We start from the raw sequence: 20,608 nt of genomic DNA, 5'->3' as shown, positions 1-20,608 counted from the left end.
TTAATTTTAGCATTTCAGAGCTAGAGGCAGGCGGAATCTCTGTGAGTTCAAGTAGCCTCTTCTACATAGTGAATTCTGAGATGACCAGAGCTGCATAATAGAGATCTCTCAAAAAAAGAAAAAAGAAAGTGGTACTGTGTAGCTTCTTTTGGATTTACAGATGATGAATATGCTCTTAGCTAGTGAACTATAACTAAAGCCAGGGTATTCCTAAACTTTAGTCTGGGATTTACAGTTTGACTGGCCAAGCTGGTAGGCCCAAGAACCCCAGACTGAAAATTTCTTTCTATACTGAGTTTAGTGAAAGCTTGAGGGGAAAGGAAATTTGTTTGTTTTTCCTGGAGCTATAAAAATAAAGAACTGTAATGATGGCTGTGAGTATAGAATAGCTTTCTCTTGGAGGGAAAAGGAAAGTAGGCAATTTTGTTAGCTAATAGACATTGTTCCTGCAAAAAGAACAGCACACACAATGTAGGGATGACTAGCATTAGAAGACAGAATTGTGCACTACAGTGTTCTCAGGATAGATATTGCCAGCGACTAGGTGCTGTATTCAGTTTACCATTGTATATATAGAAATGAACAATGTCAAGGAACTCTCCGGTGGTAGTGTTTTAGAGTACAGAAGTTAAAGCAAGTAAGAGCAACAAGATCAGGAAACATAAGTATGAAGATGAGTGGAGTCTGCTTTTTTCTTTCTTTTTTTTAAAAAAAGATTTTATTTATTTATTATGTATACAGTATTCTACCTGCATGTGTGCCAGGACACCAGATCTCGTTACAGATGGTTGTGAGCCACCATGTGGTTGCTGGGAATTGAACTCAGGACCTCTGGAAGAGCAACCAGTGCTCTTAATCTCTGAGCCATCTCTCCAGCCTTGAGACTGCTTGTTTCTATAAGGTTCCAATCTTTATTTAGGTTATCTAAAAGTGTGTGTGTGTGTGAGTGTGTGTGTTTGTGTGTGTGTGTGTGTTTATAGTGGATATCAATTTCATTTCATCATGCCATATCTTTAAAAAAAAATAAGAAAGACCTATTTGAGAATCCAATACTTATAATAGCAGAAGAAACCCTGTCTCGAACCCCCCCACCCCCAAAAAAGAATAATGTTTAAGGCAGATTGGGACCCAGAATCCTGCTCACCTTGTCCCCTTACTTTGCCATCCTGCAAAGAGACTCTGGAACCCCTCTGAGGAAGTTCCAGATCTCAGCTAAAAAAGATTCTGAACACATCCATTTTAGGTTAGTGGCAGCAATCAGTGCTTCATGCATTGATATTTTGGTTATTTACTGTGTCTGCAAGAAATAAATATTTTCATGTTTCTGCACTGCTAGCACTTTCTAGATGGAAACTGGGTTAAAGCACAAGCCTTGGAAGTTAAAGGATGATTGATTAGATAGTTTGAAGTATGTGTTTATAGTTTAAAGGATACAAACCGAGAGACTTGGGTACATTCTAAGGACTACAAACTCAGTGAGGCTGCTGTGCTCCTGGAAAGGTTATTTATATATATCTCTCAGGGTAGAAGCTCAGGCATTAGTTCATTTTTCCACCCAAGCAGAATTTACTCCCATTTATCAGAGGAAGGTGGCACAAACTCCTAGACTCGTAGTTTTTGGGGTCTTCTCTTATGATTCAACCCCTGTAATATAGGTTACCAAGAAGTGAATATGTGATTAGCTCATTCATTAATAGGAGTGAATCTGCTTCAAACACAGTAAATCACTTAATATTTCCATTGACAAAGCAAGATTTTATAGGAACTGTGTGGTGTTTTGTTTGTTTGTTTTTGTTTTTCGAGACAAAGTTTTGCTGTAGCTTTGAGCCTGTCCTGGCACTAGCTCTTGTAGAGCAGGCTGGCCTTGAACTCAGAGATCCACCTGCCTCTGCCTCCCAGGTGCTGGGATTAAAGGCGAGCGCCACCACCGCCCGGCTAGGAACTGTTTTTCTTTTTTGTATTTATTTATTTAAGATTTATTTATTTATTATGTATACGACATTCTGCCTCCATGTATGCCAACACACCAGAGGGGAGCACCAGATCTCATTACAGATGGTTGTGAGCCACCATGTGGTTGCTGGGAATTGAACTCAGGACCCCTGGAAGAGCAGACAGTGCTCTTAACCACTGAGCCATCTCTCCAGCCCCTAGGAACTGTTTTTAAATAGAGTCAAATTCCATTGCTTTGTTAAAAAGCTATTCCCTTTTCATTTCTAAGCATGTATATTGGCCAGGCACAAGAGAAATGTGTCAAATATATGCTTCACCAATGTGTAATACATGTATCAATGCAGTTACACCAACAGAAATCTCCATTGAAATTAATAAAAATACTTACAAAAATAGTTCTATATGAAGAAATAGAAGAGTTGAAAGGACTAGATGTAAGTTTTAAAGGAACATTGAGCTGGATTGTTGAGGGTATGAAGTTTATTAGCAGGGCTATTAATACCATGAACAAATAGATACCAGCATTGTGGGAGCTCTGAAGAGAGTTTAGAGACAGAGAACCTGGTGGTTACTCTGCAACAGAATCAGGCTCACGAGGTAGGAGTTGGGGACTTTATTAAAATAGGTCTCTGAGTAAGTGTGGGGGCTTCACAGAACAAGCCTGCAGCTGGGCTCTCTGGTTTCCTAGCAGGAGGCAGGGGACCAGAGTATATGTAGGGTCATCATACCAACTTTTGCAAATCAGTTCTCCAGGTGAGAAATCCTGGCACCTGGAAGTCTATTAGAGATTCACAGTTTCTTAGTAGGGTGCCTGTCAGTAGATGCAAGAGGGCTGAGGCTGCTGCAGGTATAGTGGCCTGAACATCAGTCTGGCTGGAATGTGTGAGTCACGTTTTCTAGAAATAAATACTAAAAGATTACTTTAAATGAACAGATGACATTGCATCTTTGTAGTTTTCCAATTCTAAAATGTTACACATGTACTTTCATGGTTGAAGTTTAATCACAACTTTAATAGTATTGGCCTTTAAAAGATATTTAGGACTTTGAGGATTCAGGCCTCATGATGGGTTACCATGGTTATAAGTTAGTTATTGCCAGAGTGGTTTGTTATAAAATCAAACTCAACTTTGTTATCCCTGTTGTTGCTGCCCTTTGTCCTCATTTTTTTTTTCTGCCTTGGGGAACACAAAGACTACATGTAGCCACTATGCTCTCTTGGATGTCCCAGCTATTAGATTATGAGAAACAATCTCTTTTAAAATAAATCACCCAGGCTCTAGTTTTCTGTTATAGCAGCAGAAAACCAGCATATACAACATCTCTTGCATAAAACTGTAAAGATTTAGAAACATAAAAAGCAAGAGAAATACTGAGCTTTTATACAAGAAACAACTACTTGATATTTTAATCGAAAAAACAAACATCAGATAGATCTTTTTAAATATGTTATAGAAGCTTTTTAAATTAACTATAAATGGTATAATTTGGGGTTGGGGAAACGTAAACCTGTGCATTACTTACTTCTACTAAATAATGATTGGTTAAAAAGGCACTTTTTTGAGATAGGCTCTTGCTATGGAGCCATGTCTGGCCTGGAACTCTCCATTTGTAGGCTGGTCTCATACTTACAGGTATCTACATGTACCTGTAAAGTATGCCTGCCTCTGTCTCCTCAGTGTTGGGATTAAAGGTATGTACTAGCTTGTCTGGCTACCCAAATCTATATAAATCAATAAGAAAAAAGATTAAGGTACTCTTTGAAATATGAGCTGTCAGGGTGTTTGGTGTAGTAAGGGTCAGAAGAGAAGAAAGCAGTCACTCCAGAATATAATTTAGGCTTTCTGGCAGCAGGGAGAAATAGTTTTGATGAACTGAACCCCAAACAGCCATTCACAAAAGTTGTTTTTTGGATAAAAAATATTCTTAAGGGGCTGGAGAGATGGCTCAGCGGTTAAGAGCACTGACTGCTCTTCCAGAGGTCCTGAGTTCAATTCCCATGCAACCACATGGTGGCTCACAACCACCTATAATGAGATCTGGTGCCCTACAGGCAGAATACTGTATAAATAAATAAATAAATAAATCTTAAAAAAATATTCTTCATACCAAAGCCCCTGACCTAATCTATGTTTTCTAAAGTAAAACATTACATCCCTGCAATGTTAGTCCTTATAGTGTATTGTTTGTGTACCCAATAATGCAAGATGATTTAGGTGTGCCAGGACTTGTCTTGTGACCAAAGTCGTGCAAAGGCTGTAAAGCTCCTGAAAAACAACTCTGTAGGTAACAGAAAACTAAGTCTAAGTACTTCTAGAAAACAACTGTTCTCTTTGCCCTAGTTACAATGATTCTACTAATTTTTTCTCTACAATAAGCAAACAACCAAGAGTAATTTTCAAAAAACTTTTAGAGATTTTCTTCATCTTTGAATCTCTCTTTACTGTATCTCTTTTTTCTCTCTCTCTTTCTTGACCACATGTTTCTTTAATTTGCTAAGCAATATGGAGAGGATTAAAGCCGTTGCTTTGACGGCTGGATCCAGCCCATTCCTTAGCTTTCTGAAATTCAAGGCTTATAGCTGAGGTACCAGCAGGAGCCATGTTTATTGCCACAACTCTATGGCGTTTCAAGGTCCTTGCCAGCAAGCAAGCTGCAACAGTGTGTGCACCAACAACACTCAGATGCTCCCTCTGTAGCCGGACCTCCTACATCAAAGAGTCAGAGTTTGCACTGGCAGGACGACCCAGAAAGCCGGCATTTTAAAACAGTGCAGCTTTTTTCCTGCTATGGCTATGGTCAAAAAGCATGTGGTCAGCTTTCATCAACACCATTTAAGTGTTTCGTGGCAGGACCTCTTAAAGAGCTGCAGGGTTTTGCAGCTAAAGCTGAGTCAGGAAGCCTCTCTTAAATGAGAGTGTTTGCTTGCCTCTAGCAAGCAGAGCAGACCTTAGAAATTGCTGCTACCAAGAAGCCATACTTTACTCTATTCTTTTCTGTCTAGAATTACTTCCCAAGCTCTTTCAGGCTTTAAATGGATGCATGGACACTATTCTATTGTCTGAGGTTTTTGTCCTGCCCAGTTCCTGCAGTCATTAGGTCCCAAAGAAATCACACAGAGGTCTATATTAATGATAAGCTGATTGGCCCATTAGCTCAGGCTTCTTATTAACTCTTATAACTTATATTATTCCATTATTCTTATCTATGTTAGCCACATAGCACGGTACCTTTTTCAGCAGGGCAATCACATCTTCCTTCTTCTGTGGTTGGGACAGGACTCCAGCCATTTGTTTTATTCTTGCGAATGCTTTTATCTGTGTACTGTATGATTTATCTTCTAACTTAATTCCCAGGATCTTTTACTGTACTAAGCTGTGTATTTATGGTTATTTGATTTCAATCTTTTATCCTCTTGTTTTTTCTTTCCTTTTTGTTTTTGATAAAGAAAAGCTTTTCTCTAATGAAAGTGTATTTTCTTTCTTGCTTTTTCTAGCACTTTAACTATTTACATTTTATTCATATATAGTTCTTGTTGAATCTACCTAGAATTTAATAAGAAAAGGCACAGATGGCAGGTTCTTCCCCCTTCCTTTTGGTTTTTTTTTTTTCTGTGTAACAGCCCTGGCTGCCCTGGAACTCAGTCTGTAGACTAGGCTGGTCTCAAACTCACAGAGATTTGCCTGCTTCTGCCTTCTGAGTGCTGGGATTAAAGGCATGAGCCACCACTGTGCAACTTTAATTGTCTGTTCTTTTTTGTAGGCAGAGTTCGCTTGTTTGTTTTTTGGCCACCCAGACCCAAAATAATCACACAAAAACTGTGTTAATTAAAACACTGCTTGGCCTATTAGTTTAAGCATATTTTTATTTAGCTCTTACATTTTAAATTAACCCATTTTTATTATTTTATATTTTACCATAAGGCTCGTGGCTTCTCAGTACTGGCACACGGGCATCTTTCTTCTCCTATGACTACGTGTCATCTGCATAACTCCGCCTACTCTCGCTCTACGTCTCTGTTTGGATTTCCTGCCTGGCTTTACTCTTTTAAGTCACTGACCAAAAACCAATAAAACATACGCACAGCATACAGAGGGAAATCCCACATCACTTTTTTTCCCTTCCTTCCTTCCTTCCTTCCTTCCTTCCTTCCTTCCTTCCTTCCTTCCTTTCTTTCTTTCTTTCTTTCTTTTCTTTCATTTTGTTTATTAAAGGGATTCAGAATTCTTCCTGTTCTTCCACAAGAGATATTAAAGCTTTTTCTAAAGTGACTTTTTAAAAAGATTATGTATACAGTGTTCTATCCACATTCATACCTGTATGCCAGAAGAAGGCATCAGATCTCATCATAGATGTTTGTAAGCCACTATGTGATTGGTGGAAATTGAACTCAGGACCTCTGGAAGCAGGCAGTGCTCAGTACTCTGAATCATCTCTCCAGCTCCCCCCATTGTCTGTTCTTATATTTATATGTTATATTGTATAATCTCTTAATCTAAGTATCCTTCCTCAACTTGATTATGTACTCATCAAAATGATTTTTTTAAATAAATTTATTCTTTTTTATGTTTTTTTCTCCTGATAATGAGGAGATGTGTAATTGGACTTTCTTTGGACCACCAGCTTCCAAATAATGACATGGAGACTTCTTATTAAGTATGAAAGCTTGGCCTTAGCTTAGGCTTGTTCTAAACTAACTCTTATAACTTAAATTAACCTGTTTATATTAATCTATGTTCTGCCACATGGCTCATTACCTTTCCTCAACATAGTATATGTCCAACTTTCTCTGTGGCTCACTGATGAATTCCCCACCTCTCAGATTCTTACACTGGGTTCCTCTCTCTCCATGGAAGTCCTGCCTATCCTCTTCTACCTTGCTGTGGTCCATAGGATTATGCAGTAAGAACTCAACTGACAAAACCTCATAGCTAACCCACCAGGATCACACATTCCAATGGAGGAGGCCCACACACAGAGTCGTGGTGATGTGGGATTCCCTGCTCTGTATGCTGTGAATACCATTGGTTAATAAAGAAGCTGTTTTGGGCCTGTGATAGGGTAGAGCAAATCTAGGCGGGGAAAACTAAACTGGATTCTGGGAGAAAGAAGGAGGAGTTAGAAGCCATGTATCCCCACAGGAGACAGATGGAACTTTACCCAGTAAGCCACAGCCACGTGGTGATACACAGATTAATAGAGATGGTTTAGGATATGAGTTAGCCCAAAATACGCTTAAGCTATTGCCAAACAGTATTGCAAACAATATGGTTTATGTGTGATTATTTTGTGTCTGAGCTGCCGGGCGGCTGGGGAACAAAAAAGCGGACCCTCCTTACAACATGGTGGGAGTATTTGCTTTATGAATAGTCAATGTCCTTACTGTAAATTCCCTGGGAAGCCGTAGCACTCCTCTTCTGTGGTAGGATTCGTCCCCAAGCCCCCAGCAGTGCGTCAATTGTTTACTGGGCACAGTTTTCCTTATGCATTGGTATATTGGATGACTTCTTCCCAGTAATGCAGGACTCTGGGCAAGAAAATAATCACAGGCAATACCCTTACTCTCTTTACCAGGTCCTTGTATAAACTTCGAAGTCTGTCTGTCCCCCCCTCCAACCCCCACAATTATCTTTTTTTTTTTTTTTTTTTTTTTTTTTTTGGTTTTTCGAGACAGGGTTTCTCTGTGGCTTTGGAGCCTGTCCTGGAACTAGCTCTTGTAGACCAGGCTGGTCTCGAACTCACAGAGATTCACCTGCCTCTGCCTCCCAAGTGCTGGGATTAAAGGCGTGCGCCACCACCGCCCGGCCACAATTATCTTCTTAAACAAATAGTTGGTCATTGTTAGTGTCCAGGCAAAGAGGCCTCAAGTGAGACATTCACAGACACCGAGTACAAGAATTATGGCATGTCTGAAGTTGTTGATCCTAAGCTCTCGTAGAGATAGAGAACGAGAGTGCCCTGGATTCACTCTGCCAGCAGATAAGGGAACGTCTGACCCAAGCTAACTTCGCATTAACCTTAAAGCAAATCCTCAACTATTTGTATTTATTTTTACCTTGGTAAAATTGAAGCAAGAAATTTACTTCTTGTATTTCATCCTGAGAGGCAGCATAGGGTGTAATCCTTAGAGTCAAAATGTTCCTTTTAGACTACTAACAGTTGGCGAAAGTACTAACGGGAACCAAATGCTACACTCTTCCCCTGTTTGTTTACACACGTTTCCTAGTTACCAGACACTCCCTCAGCCTTCTGGAGAAAAGTGGCCTGCTGAGAAAAAGATTATTCTTGCCTTGCTCGTGATTTTCACTGATTATAACTTTTAGCTTATTTGCCTGGTTACTTCTAAGAAATTAGTGAAGCGCACACAATTCCCTCTAAGATTTCTCTTATGAGCTAATCTCTCTTTTAATTAACCCCCTTTCCCTTTAAGAAGTTCTTGAAGCCTCAAACCACTCCTACCTTGAGCCATAAAGAAAGGCTAACACTGCTTTGTTGAAACTCTGATTTGTTTCTACAACCCTGGAAAACTCTAGCCCTGCACCTGCTAGAGCACCTGGAGAACTGATGATTGTAAGTGTACAAACTGGAAACTTTCGCAGCGCAAGAGGAACAACAGAGAACAAGAGAGAAAAGTAAAGAGCAAACAAAGAGCACAAGAAATGGAGAGCACCACCCTCAGTTTAATGTGTGAAGAGATCTTTTAACCACCTTCTTCACTCCTGAGAAGCGTTTCACCTTCAGATCCCTGGGTAGGGGCTGGAGCTGGTCTTTTAGCCCTTACACTGCCTGACTACTAACCATTCAGCTCTTTATTAAATCAATCAGAAGGTGCCTTGACAGAGAAACATCTTCACAAAAAGCTTATCTCACACAGAGATGTCTTAGGTGATTTTGGTGGTATTTAGTAAAAGGGTTTTGTTCTGTATCCCAGACTGGAATAGAACTCCTTATATAGTTCATGTTGACCTTAAATTCATGGCAATCCTCCTGCCCCAAGAATCTCAAGTGCTGAGAATTCAGGCATGCAATACCATGCCTATTTTTTTTTTGTGTGTCTGTGTGTGTGTCACACACAGTCACGAATGTGCCTGTGTACAAACATGTACAATTGCCTGTGAGTTTTCTGGAGGTACGGACTATTGTGAGCCACTGATGTGGGTGCTTAGAACCAAACTCTGGTCCCCAAGTTGAATTTTAATAATGTATTCAGTTTTGTTTGTAGGCTTCCTAAGGCTTGTCTCAGGTTTGCTGGTGAACCCATCCTCATGTTTCCATAGTAGTCATACTCTGTAATGCAGTGCTTCATGTCATAGTGAATACTGAACAATGAACTTGCTTCAAGGGCAAAAACAAGGATAGGGTGCTTCAAGATTGCTTACATTTTTATCAGTGTATCAATTGTAGTTTTGTTTTATAAATATTTCTGTTTAAAGACACCTTGTGTAACAATACTGTTCATTCATCAGTATTGAATTCATAACAACACTAAACTCATGCCTGAGTTAAGCTTAGCTAACATGTGCATTTTCTCCACAATCATAGACCCTAAATGTGATCAGCAATATTAGATACCACTTTACCGCTATATTTGTTTTTTAATGAGAGAAATCAGCAATAAAAAACAAAATATGTGGAATATATTCTCAAATGGACATTTATTTCTGGTATAACAGTTAAAACAGGAAGGATGAAGATCATATTGTTTGATTTCAGTTGGGAACATGTGCATTGGTGGTTCAGTTTGCCTCTGCACTGTTCTGTGTATGATTGAAAATAATTGTGAAAGACCTCTTACTTTTGGGTCACAGATAAAATTTAATGATTAATCAAATCTCAAATAAAATAAATATTCTATTGTAAATTATCTTTGATGCTGCTAATATGTATAAAGCTATTGGACAGTAAAACCTTTCAAGTGGCAATATTTATAAAAACATTGCACAGCAAGGGATCCTTGAGATGATACTTCATATTATTCATGAACATAGGTCTCACTATGTAGCCTGCTGACCTGGCACTCACTGTGTATACCAGGTTACTCAAACATCTTTACGGTCCTCCTGCTACTGCCAACTGAGTGCTGGTTTTCCAATCTTTCTTTCTTTCCTTCCTTCCTTCCTTCCTTCCTTCCTTCCTTCCTTCCTTCTTTCTTTCTTTCTTTCTTTCTTTTTTGTTTTTTTGAGACAGGGTTTCTCTGTAGCTTTGGAGCCTGTCCTGGAACTAGCTCTTGTAGACCAGGCTGGCCTTGAACTCACAGAGATCCACCTGCCTCTGCCTCCTGAGTGCTGGGATTAAAGGCATGCACCACCGCTGCCTGGCCAGTAAAAAGGAACTTATGGGGTGAGGGAATAGGATACATGTGAGATGGTTTATGAAAAACCCTTATAGAAACCCTCTATTTTGTAAAGAAATTTAATAATACAGTTGTAGCTTCTCATGTCTCAAATCCCTGAAGAAGATGACTTTCTCTTCCCCCGGAGCTATCAATTGCCAATAGCTTTTTTTTTTAACTATAAACTGATTGGCTCATTAGCTCAGGCTTCTTATTAACTCTTATAACTTATATTAGCCCATTATTCTAGTATATGTTAGCCACATGGCTCAGTACCTTTTTCAGCGAGGTAGTCACATCTTACTTCGTTTGTGTCTAGGCCGAGACTGCGTCCTCTTCCCAGAATTCTCCTGTTCTCCTTGACCTGCCTCTACTTCCTGTCTGTCCTGCCTATACTTCCTGCCTGGCTACTGGCCAATCAGCATTTATTTAAAATATAATTTACAGAATACAGACCATGGTCCCACATCACTTCCCCCTCTTAAAAAAAAACAAAAAACAAACAAAAACCAAGAACCTCCATAGTATATTTTTTGGGAATGTGAGCATAGTTTTCCAGACTACTTCCTGCTGGTTGGGGGCACTGATAATCTTATGGGGACCTAAAGAAAATTTAGAATTATGATCAAGTCCTGACTGGAGTATCCGTTGAGGCTTGATCATCTCAGGCAGCATCTTGAATCTGTTCTGGATGTAGAACTCAGACAGGTGGGCTATCTGTTTCTATCGGAGAGCTCTCAGGTGGTCTTCCTTGATCAAACCTGGTTTTTCTTAACTCAGAATAAATCCAAAACTTCTCATTTTTAGCTGGGCGGTGGTGGCGCACGCCTTTAATCTCAGCATTTGGGAGGCAGAGGCAGGTGGATCTCTATGAGTTCGAGACCAGCCTGGTTTACAAGAGCTAGTTCCAGGACAGGCTCCAAAACCACAGAGAAACCCTGTCTCGAAAAAAAACAAAACAAAACAAAACAAAAAACAAAAACAAAAAACTTCTCTTTTTTTGTGGAAACAAAAGCAAAACCTATCTTCTCCAAAGTAACATATCTTTTGAAGTCAAGGTATTTTCAAAATACCTATCTTGGATTGATTCAGCAGCATTTATAAACAAATATCTTTTAGCAGCTATTGCTCCTTCCGCAACATTCAAACAATTCAAAGAAAGCATAATAACATACACTATCCAGATTCTCTGTGTACTTTTCATCTTTACGTGGCTTTATTTTAACCTCTATTTCTTTTATTTTTACTTTTAATTTTTTGTTTTTTGAGACGGTTTCTGTTTTGTCCTGGAACTCACCCTGTAGACCAGGCTGTCCTTGAACTCAGAGATCTGTCTGTCTCTGCCTCCCAAGTGCTGGGATTAAAAGTGTGTGACACCACACCTTGAATTCACAGAGATCTGTCTGCCTCTGTCTTTCAAGCATTGGGATTAAAGGCATGTGCCACAATATCTTAAACTCTTAGAGGTCTATCTACCTCCGCCTCCCAAGTATTGGGATGAAAGGTGTATGCTGCCACACCCAACTACTCCCTTTTTTTCCCAAGTCTTCATATATTTTTAAACACCTTTAGAGGTTTTTTTTTCATCTTTGAATCTATCTTTACTCTATATCTCTCTCTTTTTCCGACCACATGAGTCTTTAATTTACTAAGCAATATGGGTAGGATTAAAGCCGTGGCTTTGATGACTGGATCCAGCCCATTCTTTAGCTTTCTGAGATTTTAAAAAATATTTCTGTGTTGGGGCTGGAGAGATGGCTCAGCAGTTAAGAACACTGGCTATTCTTCCAAAGGACCTGGGTTCAGTTCCTAGCACCCACATGGCAGCTCACAACTGTTTGTACCTCCAAGATCTAACACTCTCAAACAGACAAACATGCAGGTAACATACTGATGTACATAAAATATTTCTGTGAAGCACATAATTGGAATTTTGGTTAGGATTACATTGACTCTGGATTTATTTTGGTTGGCCAGCCATTTTCATAATATTGGTTCTTCCAACACATGAGCATGAAGGTCTTTCCATCTTCTAGTGTTTTCCTTGCTTGGGTTTATTGTAAGGCAACTTTTTTTTGAGGCTATTTTGAATAGGATTATTTCTTTCATTTTTTTTCAGTTTGTTTTTCCTTGTTATATAGGAATGCTACTGTCTTTTGTGTATTTTGTATCCTACCACTTTGCTGAAAGTGTTTATCAGTTTAAGAATTCTTGGGTCTTGACCGGGCAGTAGTGGCACCTGCCTTTAATCCCAGCACTCATGAGGCAGAGGCAGGTGAATCCCTGTGAGTTCGAGGCCAGCCTGGTCTTCAAGAGGTAGTTCCAGGACAGCTAGGACTGTTACACAAGGAAACCCTGTCTCGAAAAACCAAAAAAATTAAAAAATTAAAATAAATTCTCATTTAGGTCTTGTAGTGATATTTTGTTTGTGTTTTAACAAATAAAGCTTGCCTGAAGATCAGAGTCCAGAGCCAAACCACTAGAGGCCAGGCAGTGGTGGCACACATATTTAATCCCAGAACTTGGAAGACAGAGTCAGAGGGATCTCTGTTAGTTCAAGGCCAGTCTGGGCTACACAAAATTGATCCAATCTAAAAGAGAAAAAGAGCTCATACAAAGGTGATCCCAGCAGTTGTGATCATAAACCTTTAATCCCAGCACTATGGAGGTGGAGATAGGAGTGATATGGCTGGGCAGAGAGAGGAATATAAGGTGGGAGGAGACCAGAGTTCAGAGCAATCTCAGGATGCAGTCTGAGGATTAGTAGAGACATTATCACCCTTCAGTCTGAGGATTTGGTAGAGGAAAAGGTCTGTCTTGTGGCTGGCTGCACTGCTTTCTCTGATCATTCAGTTTTCCCCCTCATATCTGCCTCTGGGTTTTATTTATTAAGAGCAATTAGAATTCGTGCTACAAGGTCTTGTGTATAGAATCACATTATTTACAAATAAAATTACTTTTACTTCTTTCTTGACTGTTTGCATTCCATTTATTTGCTTCTCTTATGGGTTGTTGTTAAGACTTCTACTGCTATATTGAAGAGGAATAGAGAGAATAAACATCCTGTTCCAACCATCCTTTTTTTCCCTGTCTAGCTATTATTCTAGCACGAAAAATAAAAAAAAATATTTCTTGTGGCCTCATGAATGGATTTTTTCCTGTAGTCTGAAGGAGTTCTTCAAGTTTCTTCTGCAGGGCTTGCTTGGTGGTTGTAAAATTCTTTACCGATTTTTATTATGAAAAAGTTTTATTTTCCCTTCCATTATGACAGAAATTTTTGCTGGGGATGATAGTCTGGGTTAGAGGTGTTGTCTTTCAGAACTTGAAACACATTTGTGTAGGCCTTTTTGCCTTCTAAGATTTCAGTTGAACAATGTGGTGTTATTCTTTGTGGCCTGACTTTATTTGAGATTTGTTGTCTCACTTTTTCTTCTTTCAATATATTTTCTTTGTTCTTTATATTTAGTTTTTTTTTTTTTGCTATTATGTGATGAGGGGAGGTACTTTTTAATCTTGTGTATTTGGTGTCCTAAATGCTTCCTTTATCTGGATTGGCATCTGCTTTCCTCATCCTGGGAAAATTTCCATTACGGCTATTTTTTTTCTATTACGACTATTTTTTTTTTTTTTTGGCTTTTTGAGACAGGGTTTCTCTGTGGTTTTGGAGCCTGTCCTGGAACTAGCTCTTGTAGACCAGGCTGGTCTCGAACTCACAGAGATCCACCTGCCTCTGCCTCCCAAGTGCTGGGATTAAAGGCGTGCGCCACCACCGCCCGGCTTACGACTATTTTTAAAATGCTTTCTTTGGCTTTAGATTTGACTCTTCCATACCTATTGTTTGTATATTTGGTCTTCTCGAAGTGTCCCGCATATTTGGATGCTTCCTGGTACCTTATTAGCTTATCTTTGACCTTGTTGGACGGTTCTAATTCCTTTACCTTTTCTGCAGGCTGTGTTGGTCTAATCTTTTTTGATCCATCTGTAAGTGAGACTTTATACAGTTTTTTAATTTGAAGTGTTATACTTTTCATTTCCAGGATTTTAAATCATTTTCCTCAGTATTTTTACTTGTTGAGTTCATGTTTCATAGTTTCCCCCTCCTTTATTTTATTCACTTGTTGTGTTCTTGTTCAGGAGCATTTTCTTTGCTTTTTTTTTCAGCATATTTATAATCATTTAAGTTATCTGTGCAAGATTTTATCTAACTCACTCTTGCTAAATGACATTTGGAGGTGTTGTGTTATTTTGGTTTCTCATATTTCTTTGTTTCTGCATTGGGATTTACATGTGGTATTATTTCTTTGCTAGGTTTGTTATTTTTTAGATATATTCTTTTTGGAAGTATTTGTAATATTCAAGTCAGATTTGTATGTGGTAGACTTGAGTGTGCCATTTAGAAAATAGTTTCTCAGTCCAGGAGCTCAGGGTACTTTCTATTATTCCCTGAGTAGTGTATTAACTGGGATAGCAACAGTGACTGTTTGGTATTATCATTATACAGTGTCTACTTTGACTTCAACAACTCTTGGAAGATAAACAACCAAGGATAGTATGGAATATATTTAAATTTTACCTAAACAAACTAGTGGGAGAAAAGTACCGTGCATAGGATGAGAATTAATATTAGAACTACTTTGAAAAAAGTGAGGTGGGCAAAGTAGCTGTGAGGAAAAAGTTCAGATACTTTTGGGGTCCATAGATTTTACTTATATTTAAAATTTTACTATTAGCAGGTAGTGGTAGTGCATGCCTTTAATCCCAGCTCTTGGGAAACAGAGGCAGGTGGATCTCTGTGAGTTCGAGGTCAACCTGGTCTACAAAGTAAGTTCCAGAACAGCCACGGTGGTTATACAGAGAAATCCTGTCTCAAGAAACTAAAATATTATTATTATTATTTTATTTTGATTTGTGTTTTGTGTATGTAGGTGTGTGCATGCATGCTCACGCATGCTATATGCATGCAGGTGCCCACAGAGTTACGGGCAGTTGTGAACTACCTGATACAGGCGCTGGATACTGAACCTGGTCCCCTACAAGAGCAGTTAACATTTTAACCACTGAGCTATCCATAGATTTTAGAGACTGTTAAATCTTTGAAAGATTACAATCACGAAGAAAAAGGAGGCTGGGATAGGAATAAGAGAAAAAAAGAAAACACATATGGAGAAGAAGATATGAGACGGGGTTGAAAACTGTAAGAAAGTATGTCATATGGTATGTGGCTGGAGAAACAGAAACAACAGTCCTGCAATTTAACTGAGCAATATACAGGCACATTCAGAACCATCGTGAGACACATATGCAAGAGTGGAAATTAAACATGTGTCAGTAGGAAATAAAAAAAGGATATTTACAGAATGAGTTGTTGGCACAGCTGTGGTGTGTGGAAGGGTAAAGTTCTCAGATTCGCCTGGCTCTCTCAAGTCTGACTTCACTTGATGCTGTATGTGGGAGGAATGAGTAGGATCCACTGGTCTCTGTAGCGTAAGTGCTCTGGTGTGTGGTCGAGCAGAGGTGGTAAATCCCTTCCTAGTAGTTACCTTGGATCCCTCTGAATCTGCTGCGATCTCTTGAGGAACAGCAATTCCCTTACAGTTTCTGCTATCCTTCCTGGGGGGCAGCTTTCATGTATTTATAATTTTCAATTGCAGTGTGGTTGGAGGGAAGTAATATCAGTTAGTCAGAAGTTATTACAGGTGATTATGAAAAGTCATCTTGTAAAAAATGGGAATGGATGCAATCTCTCTGAATAGTTTGGGTAATGGGGTCCATCCTACAGATCATCAGACTTAGCAGTATTTCAAAAGTCAGTTCACCCAGGGTCGGGTGTTGTGTCTGCAGCCCAGTTCAAAGGTTCATCTGTCCATGTGTCTGAGTTCTGTTTTATAGTGTTTTCCTGTTCCATTTTAAGTATCCTGAACCATTTGTACCCCATTTTGATCCTCAGCATTCTCTGTAATGTTCTCCTTTGTCTAATTTTTTTGTTGTTCATCTTTTTGTTGGATGGTGACACCTAGTGGCAATTTTTTTCTGAAAAAGGATATGTAGAGGTAAAGGTTTTCAGTATTATTTTTCTACTTTCACACGTTTTGTATCTTGACTGGATTTAGAACTTCAGGAAGAAATTTCTGTTTTTTGTTTGTTTGTTTTTGCTTTTTTGAGACAGGATTTCTTTGTGTAGCTTGTAACCTGTTCTGGTACTTGCTCTGTAGCCCAGACTAGCCTCGAACTCACAGACATCCTCTTGCCTTTGTGCTGGGATTAAAGGCATGCATCACCACTGCTTGGCAGGATGAAATTTCTGTATCCTCAATTTTTTGAAATGTTTTGCTCTATTTTAGCTTCTAGTGATGTTATGGAAAAATCTGATATTTGAAGATGGAGGGATGGCTCTGTGGTTAAGAGTGCTTGCAGCTCTTGCAGAGGACCAGAGTTCAGTTCCCAGATCACACATTGGGTTGCTTACAAATTCCCGTAACTTCATTTTCAGGGGATCCAATACCCTTTTCTGGTTCTCATTTGTATCTGCATGCATTCTAGTGCCAATTCATCCTGTTCCTTTACAGGAAACAGGGCTGTTACACAGAGAAACACTGTCTCCAACAACAACAACAACAACAACAACAACAATAAAAAAAGCACCCAAACACATCACTGTAAAAAATCTGAAAAAGAATATATGAAGCATTTAAAAAAGCATTTTGACCATACCACCACAGGGTGGTTTTAAATTTTTTTTCATATAATATATTTTGAACATGTTTTCCCCCTTTAGTAACTCTTCCAGTGCTGGTTATTTTATTTGCATGTGTGTATGTGTATGCAAAAAGGTGTGCATATCCCCAGTGAATGTATGTAGGTCAGTGGACAATTTTTTGGGAGTTGTTTTTTTTTCTACTTTGTGTGTTCCTGGTATGAAACTCAGGGTGTTGGGGTTGGAAGTTACTGCCGTTAGCAGCTAAGCCATGTTTCCAGTCCCACTGGTTGGTTTTAACTGTCAATTTGGTACAATCCATAATAACTTTGAAAGAGCTTCAGTGAGAGATTTTTCCATATTAGGTTGACCTATTTAAACGCTGTGTTAGCCAGTTAAAAATTGTGGTCTCTAAGGGTTTCCGTTGCTGCAAGGAAACACCATGACAAAAAAGTAAGTTGCGGAGAAAAGGGTTTATTTGGCTTATGCTTCCGTTTTCTGTTCATTATTGAAGGGTATCAGGATAGGAACTCTGTCAGGGAGGGGTCCAGGAGGCAGGAGCTAATGCAGAGGCATGGACGGTGCTGCTTACTCATTTGCATCCCCTGGCTTGCTCAGCCTTCTTTCTTATAGAACCCAGGACCAGCAGCCCAGGGGCAGCACCACCCACAGTGTGCTGGGCCCTCTTCCATTGATCACTAATGGAGAAAATGCCTTACAGCTGGATCTCAGGCAGGCATTTCTCCAACTGAGGCACCTTCCTCTCTGATGACTCTAGCTTGTGTCAAGTTGACAGAGAATCAGTCAGTCCAGTATCATTGCCTTCAGTAAGTGTTGGAGGATAAACAAATATGGGTAGCAGGGCAAATACTAATTTTAGTAACTAAAATTGGGTGCGGGAGGGAAGTAGGTAAGCAAAGACAGGGATAAGTCTTAGATTTAAATCGACTTTGAAAATAAAAAAATATAATAGATATGGTAGGCAACAAACTGGAAGAGGAGATAGCCAAAATACTGTTAGGACCCACAGATTTTAGAGGTTGTTAAAGCTATGGATGGTGTAACCAAGAATTAAAAAGAGAGGATAAGGCTGGGAGAAAACAGAAGACAGGAATAAGAGGGGAATATATAAGAGGCAGGTGAAAAGACCAGGTAGAAAGTGCACAAAAAAAGAGTGGGTCGAGAAACACAGAACAGTCAAGAAATTTGACTGAGCAATCAAAATCAAAGCCATCAGGAGACATATAGGCATGGGTAGGAAGTAAGAAATTAGAATACGCTATGGAATACATTTCTGGCACAGTTGTGCTGATTGGGAAGGTGAAGTCACAATCCCTCTGACTCCCACAGGCCCCCTTGCTGTGTGGTGAGGGAGGCTTGAATCTTTGTAGCCATCTTGTTTGTCTTGTTCTGGCCTGCAGAGGGGAGAGGCTGTAAATCCTTCCCTTATGCTTTCATCAGACCCATGCAGATTTTTTTTTTTTTTAAATGAGACAGGCCAAGGTTTCTATGTTACATACCAAACAGAATTATTGTGAAGGAAAATTGCTTTTGATAATAACAGATTACTTAGAATATCAAGAGGTACACAATGTTTACTTTGAAAATTTGTAATTCATACTCTTCAATGTTACCTGTTTTGCCAGATACTGATAGTATGAAGCCACTGGACGGTGTGAGAATTCTGGATCTAACAAGGTTTGTGTTGGATTATCTTCAGTCTAGTGAGTGAGTCCCCCCCTTTTTGGAAAGGCTTTATTAGTTTTTAGATTATAAAGAGATATTTACATGCTTATGTTGGAATTTTGGTGAATAAACAGAAAAGAAATTCTGGACTATCATTATTTTCAAAGACAATAAGTGTAGTAATTATGAATTTTTCCCAATATACATATTTGCATATAATTAACTTTCCCCAAATAGAACTGTATAGAAGTTATGTTTTTACCTATATTTTAAGTGTACCAATATGTTTTGAATAGTTTCCCATGCTCATTAGGGTTAATGAAAGGTGACATTTCTAAATGTCCCCCAGTTGCCTGAATAAGGCCTTTTTATATGCAGATCTTTGCTTTGGTGTCAGTTGTTTCCTCAGTATAGAATTCTAGAAATAAAGTTGCTGCATCAAAGGAGTTATAATTTTTTAAAGTTCTTGATAAATATTGAAAACTACAATTTTAGCAAGTTTGATCATTGTTAACATTATATGAGTTTCTCTCTGCTAATTTGGCTTAAATTTGTTAATTTATATATTTTGAAGATGGTCTTTTATCTGTCTCTGTTTACCATTATAGAGTGCTGGCTGGACCTTTCACCACGATGAATTTAGGCGACCTTGGAGCAGAAGTCATAAAGGTGGAAAGACCAGGTGAATCTGTTTACCCTTAAACAATAGATTAAGGGCAGTAAATGTTTTTGGTGATTTAAAAAATAATCCAGGATTATTGTAACCATAATTGGTGAGGAAATAATGGAAATGAGGCATTTTTTGTCATCCCCCATTTTTCTCTGTATCTATATTAATTATCTTTTACTTATATGTATCAAGGACAGGCTCAAGCCAGTTCCCTCTCATATACTGGAATGTTCTTTTGCGATGCTAGCAGCAACACCAAGAGCTAGGCAAAGCTCTAAGCCCTCCACTGATCTTAGTTGAATCTTTGTAGCAACTCTATATGCTGATAAACGAGTCCTAACGCAGTAGTGAGAAGATGAAGGCGTCAAGAAGTAAGGCAACTTGCTCAAGCTCACACATTTAATAAGGAACATGCAAGAACTCTGCTCTGATCCCGGTGCCCCTAAAGCCATAGGAGTGGTCACATGAGTTAGGGTGACTACAGTCACTGACTTTGGACTGAAGAGCAAAGGTGCAGAAAAAGAAGGAAATAGGATTCAAGTAGAAAAAAGGGAAAAAGAACCAAAATTCTTCAACAGGAGAGCCAAATACCCAACCTAAGTCATTATTTTCAAATAAAAGAAATATTTCACCATTTTATTATCATAAAAGTTTGTAAAGAGGTAAAAAAATAGATAAATTCTTTGGAAGTTTTTACTTTGTAAAGATTTTTATTTATTTATTTTTCTTTTAGTAGCATCTCTTTTCCTAACCCAGATTAGCCTGGAGCCTTAAAGACCCAGACTCCAGTGCTAGGATGTGACATTTTTCCAGGTCATTCTTTCTCCTTTGCATATCAAGTAAACACCCTCTGTGGACACATTTTCCACTTTACGTGGTGACTTTTCAGCAATTTGGCAATCTGTTAGTTCATGCTACTATTGATAAAATGCTCGGGAAAGTGTCAATGTAGTACATCCCTGTTCTCTAACAACTATTTAGGTAGGCATAGTCCTCATCTGTTTTTGTTCTCTGCACTATCCTTTAAGCTTGTTTATTCTGGAATTTCCGAAAATGCTATTCTGTGTGGTAGTGCCCCCACGTAATCTGAGCACTAGGGAAGTGGAAGCAAAGGATCAAGTAGGTCAAGGTCGTTCTTTACAACCTAAGGAGTTCTAGGCAGACACGTGCTAAATAAGATGTCTTAAAAACAACAACAAAATGACATTATCATTAGTTTTCAAAGATCTGATCCTTAAGGACCTGGGGCAGAATTCTCAAATCAGTAAGAATG

At 38.9% G+C, this 20,608-nt stretch overlaps 1 protein-coding gene across 1 annotated transcript in view; it reads left to right on the top strand.

The window, feature by feature from the left end:
• Positions 1–20,608, top strand: part of Sugct (succinyl-CoA:glutarate-CoA transferase) — a 704,072-nt gene that overhangs the window by 2,757 nt on the left and 680,707 nt on the right. Inside the window, exons 2-3 of the mRNA XM_057787829.1 lie at positions 18,626–18,677; positions 19,274–19,347. Coding sequence (XP_057643812.1) covers positions 18,626–18,677; positions 19,274–19,347 — 126 coding nt within the window. The remainder of the gene's footprint in view (positions 1–18,625; positions 18,678–19,273; positions 19,348–20,608) is intronic.

The sequence above is a fragment of the Chionomys nivalis genome, chromosome 13, assembly GCF_950005125.1.
Source record: "Chionomys nivalis chromosome 13, mChiNiv1.1, whole genome shotgun sequence".
In the NCBI taxonomy this organism is placed as follows: Eukaryota; Metazoa; Chordata; class Mammalia; order Rodentia; family Cricetidae; genus Chionomys; species Chionomys nivalis.
This window is presented reverse-complemented; position numbering and strand designations above follow the sequence as displayed.